The sequence below is a fragment of the Micromesistius poutassou genome (assembly GCF_964030765.1).
Source record: "Micromesistius poutassou genome assembly, chromosome: 8".
Taxonomy (NCBI): domain Eukaryota; kingdom Metazoa; phylum Chordata; class Actinopteri; order Gadiformes; family Gadidae; genus Micromesistius; species Micromesistius poutassou.
This window is the reverse complement of record NC_140278.1, coordinates 12,428,963-12,436,963: the sequence shown is the minus strand read 5'-3', so window position 1 is coordinate 12,436,963 and position 8,001 is coordinate 12,428,963. Positions and strand designations below refer to the sequence as shown.

At 41.5% G+C, this 8,001-nt stretch overlaps 1 protein-coding gene across 1 annotated transcript; it reads left to right on the top strand.

Moving 5' to 3' along the window:
• The first annotated feature begins 469 nt into the window (after window positions 1-469).
• On the top strand, window positions 470-7,184 carry atp6v1c1a (ATPase H+ transporting V1 subunit C1a). Its single transcript, XM_084471543.1, has 13 exons — window positions 470-603; window positions 999-1,166; window positions 1,547-1,614; window positions 2,673-2,758; window positions 3,049-3,143; window positions 3,372-3,463; window positions 3,590-3,688; window positions 3,812-3,880; window positions 4,504-4,596; window positions 4,847-4,940; window positions 5,362-5,459; window positions 5,956-6,082; window positions 6,457-7,184. The coding sequence occupies exons 2-13, from the start codon at window positions 1,035-1,037 to the stop codon at window positions 6,553-6,555; spliced, it is 1,152 nt and encodes a 383-aa protein (XP_084327669.1). The 5' UTR covers window positions 470-603; window positions 999-1,034; the 3' UTR covers window positions 6,556-7,184.
• The last annotated feature ends 817 nt before the right edge of the window (window positions 7,185-8,001 follow it).

Sequence of the window (8,001 nt, the reverse complement as noted above, 5' to 3'; positions counted from 1 at the left end):
AAACAATGAACCCCAGACCCACTGAACTGTAAACATATCCCATCGGCTGCATTTTTCCAAGACTTCCATGAAGGAGACACCCAAGTTCAGGAAACCAGAGTTCACCTTATCCAATTTTGGAAAGTCAAATATGTCTTGTGTCGGACTGCGGACTCCATGCTAATCAAGACGCCTTCGGTGTCCAGAACAGTTATTGCTGCTGTCAGAAAAATCTACACACCCACTCAATTCCAGACAGCAGTTCTAATGTGTACCTTCTTGGAAGGGAAAAGTAACATGTTCAGCCTACCAATATTAATAGCGCAAAATAATATATTCACTTTGAAACATTTGGGAATTTATTGTACCAACTTTTTACGGTGGGGATGGAACGGTATATGATTGCAGTATGCATCCCAACCAGAGGTGGACGCTAGTGAGCTTAGTGGATGACGAGTGCGCATGCTTGAGTGCGCAGAGAGGCCTTCCTGTTTTACGGAATTATCAGGTGACTTGCTATGACAAGACCTCAAGAATTGGACTAATGGCAAAAATGAATACTTACGATCTATAAAAAAAATACTATATATTTTCCTGAAAACATCCTATTGGTTTCTTATTCAGGTAAGCGAAAATAGTGAACCAACAACGAACAGACTTTGTTTGTCGCTAGTACATTGGGTCAATATTCTGCAGCTAATCCTTCCGTGTGTTGTTACTGACCAGCTGGTTTCTAACAGCTTCACGATGCACCCCGCAGTGTATGGTTGTTGATCAAACTCATTGTTAACTGCAAATGGTAAACACGACCTACAATCACTTCATACAATGTGTACCGTTAATGCTGTTGCCAATATGTCATCAAGAAACAGGGCTAATCATGTGATGTTTCATTACCCTTGACAGCTTCTGAGGCTTCTGTGCTTTGTAGAACATGGAGGAATACAGTGGTCGTTATCTTCCATGATTAATGACACAAAACATGATTATAACGGACTTGCTGTCTCACATGCTGTTAGTTCATCAAGCCCACTGGTCGGAGGAGCACTGTAAACATGACAGAGTTCTGGTTGATCTCGGCGCCTGGAGAGAAGACATGCCAGCAGACCTGGGACCACATGATGGTGGCCACCACTCGCACCAACAACCTGTCCACCAACCACAAGTTCAACATCCCCGATCTCAAGGTTCGTCAGCAGCAACTATTTTATACAGTTTCAATAATTCATTTAGATTTAAAACGAATTCAATTCAACCATGATCATAACACCATGATGGATGGGCTGGTCTAAAGCATTCTAATATTCAGTACCTCGGTTTGGTCATTCATTGCAAGACCAAGATGACCCAATTTCTTTCAATACATGAGGCCTTAATATTCTCCTGGAACTGTCCCCAACGCATGAAGGCCTTCTGACAAAATAGGCGCCGTCCTAAGGACAGCCCCCTAACCTCTGATACCTGTTCAAATGCAACACCGTGTTTCAAAATGGCCTAACATTACTGAACCAGAGATGTTCTTCAAAGCATTTTTTTGTGCTGATGGGCTCTTTTCCTTTTGTTGCAGGTGGGGACTCTGGACGTCTTGGTTGGGCTGTCGGATGAGCTGGCCAAACTAGACAGCTTTGTTGAAAGGTACACTGCCCTGCCACCCTCTGTCTCAGTTGGTGTCCTCTTTGTGATTCAATCCTTCCATTTTTGATGCATATGGGTAGTTTGAAATGTTGATACAGTCCAGTCCTGTTTAAGCACTAAATCCTCTAATGTAAAGCTTGGACCTATTATTATTTTCTGCTACCTTCCCCTATAACTGTGAGGAATTTCACACTGGTCTAAAGCTAAGAAGGCACGCAGGCTAAAGTTTGCAATTTACAGTTGGGTGACATGGTGGTGTCTTTCACAGTTTGGAAAAAAAAGATATTTTAGGCTCATGACTAATGGGGCTCTGGGATGTTTGACACAGAGTTATGTACTCTTCTGAAAAAGTTGAGAAATCTCTCTCACCCTAATTTACTGAATGCACCGCTGAATCTTTTTACTTTGGATAATACAGAGATGGAAAGTCAAAAATTACATCATGGTTTCACTTTCAAAGGGGATTTTCAATTTACAACAGTTCTTGGGTAATTTTCCCATCCACCAGGCACCATGTAAGACTCACGTTCCTGCTTCTCATGACCAATATTGTCCTTCTAATCAATGTGTTGACCTACCTTTGTTCAAATGTGGATGTCCTTCCTGTATATTTCTACCCAGTCCATATGGGTCTAGGGAGAGTGATTACATTTTTTAGGCACTTTGTAAACCCTTGATCAAATTATGAATTATGGAAATTATACTATGACCAAAAGGGATTGCTTTCGTGAACGAGAAGTGATTGCTGCCATTGAGCTATGTAGAGCAGATTCAGATCTCTGTTAAACCTGTAGTTGAACAAACCAAATGTGTGTGTCGTGTAGCACAATTTATTGGCTGATATTCCAATGATGTGTGCTATGGTGATTTATGAAAAGGCTTGTAGCTATGCCATGGCAGTGAAACAAACTATTTTTGGAGCACAATGTGTGTCTGCTTAGAAATCTACCTTTGATTTTAGGGGTTGGGATACGTTTTTATAACAGGCTTCCGAGAACTCTTTTGATGTGTGTGTGCTGTTGCCGAGGGGTTTTGACATCTCTCTCGGCTGTTCACAGTGTGGTGAAGAAGGTGGCTCAGTACATGGCTGACGTGCTGGAGGACAGCCGAGACAAAGTCCAGGAGAACCTGCTGGCCAATGGAGGTAGTCCAACCCCCTGCACATATAACGCCATTTAGATATGAGATCTCTACACTTACAATCATTTAGGATTTGTTTTAATGTAATAGATCAAATTTAGCTGATCTATGGTGAGCTGCCCAGTTGAAAAAAATATGCCTTATTCAAAGAATATTAACCCTTTGCTGTATGTAAACTTAAATACTGTTTACTTAAAGGCTGTTTAGTTCATTCTGACCTGAATTCCTTCTGTTGGTTTGAGTACCATTGGTTTATAACTCTCCTCTCTGCGCCTCCTATGTGTTTTTTTTCAGTGGACCTTGTCACCTACATCACACGGTTTCAGTGGGACATGGCCAAATATCCCATCAAACAGTCCCTGAAAAACATCTCAGAGATCATCTCCAAGGTAGCAATCCCACTCAACTCAAAATTAACTCTAGAGACCCAGCATTGTTTAAACTGATGGCCCTTAACCTCTCCATGGTGAACGTGTGATTCATGGTTCATTCATGGTTGCCATGTTTTGTACCTGTGCTTTGGATACATAATGATGTGTCTGTGTGAGAGCAGGGCTGAAAGCATGCCTTGTTGCAACCTCATCCCATTTCTCCTTTCAACGTTTTCCTCCCCCCAGCAAGTGACTCAGATTGACAACGACTTGAAGGCCAGGGCTTCAGCCTACAACAACCTGAAGGGAAACCTGCAGAACCTCGAGAGGAAGAATGCGTGAGTGTTTTTCTTTTTTGTGTGTGTGTGTGTTCTCAAGGGAGTTTTACATGGCATGTGAGGGTTGTTGATTATATATTAGTGTTTACATTTTTGGTGATGACCAATGCTTTCTTGTACCACTAGGGGGAGCCTGCTGACAAGAAGCCTGGCAGACATCGTTAAAAAGGAAGACTTTGTAATTGACTCAGAGTACCTCATCACTATGCTGGTGGTGGTTCCAAAGTAAGAGCTTAACTTGGCTGTAAAACAAAAAGGCATAAATACATAAATATGGGTCTTTTGAATGTATAATTGGTTGAGTTAAGGCTGAGCTCTGTTTTAACGGGTGTTCTGTTGTCTTGGTAGGACTGGATATGCTGACTGGCAAAAAACTTATGAAACACTTGCTGAGATGGTCGTGCCGCGATCCACAAAGTAAGTTACACGTGGATTCAGTTTTAATGCTTTAATGCTTGTAACCCAGTTATATATTATAACCCCCATCTCCCTAAAACCAGAAAACCCACATTTTGTTTATATTTCTTTGTCAACACAAAGGACAAAGAAAGATGTGCATGCAAACCTCATTACTATGTCAGGCCCCACACTGAAAATGGTGTGACTGATGAAATCACTTGGCAGCCATCAAACCGTTGCTCTTTCACTTAGATCCTCCATCCCTACTGGTGACGTTGCCTAGCAACACCCTCACTCTGCAGATGCTCATTAGCAGTTGCTCATTAAAATAGTCTTGGGGACCTCCTCTTCTGGCATCCGTGGAACAGGACCTTTGGACCGTCGGAGGGGCAGAACCAATATCCATCTGCTCAGGGGCTTGTTTGTTCACTTTCTCTATGTTGGTATTGCTGAAAAAGCTAGTGCGGTGTAGTCCTACGATCAGCTGACACACATATTCTCCATGTATACTAAAGGAAGGGTGGACTTCTTTAGGGGTCATTTGCCAACGTTACTTAAATGCTATAGTTAATCGTCGGTTATTTGTATAGTGCAGATATATACGTTTGCAGAAGTGTTATTGACATCTGTGCTTCTCCCAGTCTGCTGTTTGAGGACCAAGACAGCGGCCTGTTCAGTGTGACCCTCTTTAGAAAGGCCCTCGATGACTTCAGACACAAGGCCAGGGAAAACAAGTAAGAGCCATGACTAAATGCATCGACAGCACACTTATCACATTCACAACACTGGATCACTTGAGTCCTCATCGCTGTTGTCTGAGACCTACATAAATAGATGTTTAAGGAAAAAACCTGCGGTTTTAACACAGTTGAAGTTGTTACATTATCAAAAATGAAACATGTTTTTTGATGTACAGTCTAATTGGGTAGTCAACGGGAATGATCAAGGTGAACTCTGACCTTTCTTGTACCTTGTTGTCTCTAGGTTCACCATGAGGGACTTCCAGTACAACGAAGAAGAGCTGAAGGCTGACAAAGAGGAGATGACGCGTCTCTCCACAGACAAGAAGAAGCAGTTTGTACGTGCCCTTTGTGTCACAGAGAGAATGGCACAAATGTACCTAGATAGCAAGCACTCATTATTGAGTAGCATGGCTGACTACATCAGGAATTTTTCTGTCATCTTTGATATGAGAAATGGATCAGACTGAAATAATCAAAAGCAGATTGTTGTGTTTATATAGGTTGTTATATACAAACAACAACTTACAAAGCCACTCAATTTGAATAGATTAGATAGATAGATAAGACTTTATTATCATTTTCCCATGTATTAAATTACATGGGAAAATACAGCATAACACAACATAAGGAGAGGGAGCGAGAATAGTCGATTCCACAGTCGACTCCAATTCATTTCACTTTCTGCTTACATTTTGGCCTTGACCACACACTAGGAATAACCCTAAATGTTGAATATGGATCCCCATGCCTCTGTAGGGGCCTCTAGTGCGCTGGCTGAAGGTGAACTTCAGTGAGGCCTTCATCGCATGGGTCCACATCAAAGCACTACGGGTCTTCGTTGAGTCCGTCTTGAGGTACCGTTATTAGTTGAATTGATTCTAAACTAAGCCCTGGATTTATTTATGGATTATATCATGTGAATTATATATATGTCCTTGTAGTTATGGATACGTCCATGCTGTAAAGCAGGTCTGAGACATATTATATTAATGTATTTTTGCATACAAAGCCAAAGAGATAGGCTCATTTCCAGATTAAATTCAACAACATTGATTTACCATAATACCATACCACAAATTACATTTGGAATTGCCAGAAAAGGTCATGTCTAATTTGGAATAGGAATATGAGATGACTTATTCAAAGTTAGTAAATTAAATGTAATGTAAAGTAAATGGTTTGTTTCTTTAAGGAACAATTGAAAGTAATTAAATGCTGCATGACTCTGCCAACTGAAAGGTCCACCACTTATGTGGTTAAAAAACAAAACAAATATAGTAGATCCTTTTGATCCGACTGGCCTGCAGATGAGTTCTAGCTAAGCTGCATCGCGCCGCTATGCCTCTCCAGGTACGGCCTGCCAGTCAACTTCCAGGCCATGCTCCTCCAGCCCACCAAGAAGACCATGAAGAAGCTGAGAGAGGTGCTGAATGAGCTCTACAAACACCTGGACAGCAGCGCCGCCGGCATCATCGATGTGAGTCTGCCTGCTTTTGTTTACATATTTAGATTTTGTTTAATCATTTTTTATATTAAACAACTAATACTTATTAGTTTGTATTTCCTGGTTATGTTTTATTGTAAGGTTAATATCATACAAAATGTAAAACTATTTGAATATAGATTTGGTCAGGAACAGCAGTTCCTTTCCAAATGGAATCACATTTCTGCTTATTGAAAATTCTCACTAGATGCATGTGTGAAATATTTCACAAGACTTTTGTGTGCTACTGATTTCCCTGAATATGAGGAACCGTTGCGGTCTGCTGAGATCATGTTTTCCCTCATGTTGAAATGCTCCCCCCGTTCCCTGGTGAATGACATCACTGGTCGTCTGTGTCTCTTCCGCAGTCGGCAATGGACATTCCCGGGTTAAACCTGAGCCAGCAGGAGTACTACCCCTACGTTTACTACAAGATCGACTGCAACCTATTGGACTTCAAACTGTAACACCGTTTAGGTTATGTAGTCGGTACGTTAAGTGCACATCTCATATCTGTTTACCAAATTTCTAAAAATCCATATATATATAAATATATATCTCCCCCTTCATCTTTGTCATTGGGCTCTGTGTGTGCTGTCAGTCCCTCTTCCTTCCTCTTTTAGTCTAACGTGTAAAACTCTGGGCATGCTCTTTCACTGTGATGGAAGACCCGTAAACAAAATGGCTGCCACTTTGACACATAAGATAATATGAAACCTGAATATCTTGTTTTATGACTTGGTTGTTGTTGTTAATTCCACCGTGACCTGACATGTATTAAGAACCAATTGTGGATCTCATTTTGCTTCAGATGACAAGTTGTCTTTTTACATTTACATTTACATTCATTCCTCTTTTGTGTTTGTGCTTATCGATAGCTGCTTGTTCCAGGTTGATATTCCCAGATTTATATTTGTGTGTGTGCGTGTGTGTGTGATGCATCTGGTATGTGTTTCTGCCTGCCATGGCAAACATGCCTGGGAAAAAAAAGATGTGGTACCCATTTTGTGAATATTTGATGTTTAAGAGCTCTAATGTGAAAGTATTGTGTGTGCCATTGATTGAACGTGAATAAATATGAAGATTACCCACATGATTAACTAGATCTGAATTTCCTTTTTATTGTTGTGTCTGGGTGATTGTGTTGGAGTTCTCACGTGCAGGGGAACGTTTCCACTTCTCTCTATAGACTATCTCTCTAAGGAACTAGGCTGGAATCCACAAGTTCAGCCTCTCAAACAGCAGAGGGCACTATGTACATAATATACGCAAATGAAATACATAATATCATACCAATTAATTTTTACGGATTTAATGAAATGAATTAATTATTAGCGCAGGATAGCCCTACTAATTTGGCTCTTTATCACGCACACCTGTGGCTGGCTATGTTATTCCCGTTTATATCATCTATTTAATAACATTCCTCAATAAATGTCAAAGTCTAAATACCAAATTAGACTTGCCACAGTATATACATTGGCCATTGTAATCTCAGAGTGGGTAAAGAAAGCTTTCGAGGAACGGCTCCAATCTGCATGTCTGAAATTAACTGCTTGCTGTGGGGTGGAATGTGTGTGACGTGCATGGTGGACGAGTGAAGGAGCGCAAAAGCGATCATGTGAGTGCTCTGGGTGTACCTATGTACCAACCAAGCTCTGAATTGGAATGGGACAGCCTTTGAGTCCATGAACACAGTCATATGACGAACCAAAAACACAGCAGGCAGGGGCGTCGCGCGAGGAAACTGTCATCATCATCACCCAGTGCTGAGTGGAGGAGGAGAGGAGAGCGCAGCGCATCAATGCCACCAGGTGGTCTCGCTCACGTCGGCTTGGAGTCTGGACTACACTAGCATCGTCTGCTGGCATCGTCTCGTCGTCGGCCTATAGCCGTTGAGAGAAGAATGCAAG

What these genes read in the sequence shown, in the direction of transcription:
- atp6v1c1a (XM_084471543.1), top strand. Translation starts at nt 1,035, where the DNA reads ATGACAGAGTTCTGGTTGATCTCGGCGCCTGGAGAGAAGACATGCCAG. An exon ending in CTAGACAGCTTTGTTGAAAG is followed by an intron (nt 1,615 to 2,672) that starts GTACACTGCCCT and finishes GGCTGTTCACAG; the next exon opens with TGTGGTGAAGAAGGTGGCTC. An exon ending in GTCGTGCCGCGATCCACAAA is followed by an intron (nt 3,881 to 4,503) that starts GTAAGTTACACG and finishes TGCTTCTCCCAG; the next exon opens with TCTGCTGTTTGAGGACCAAG.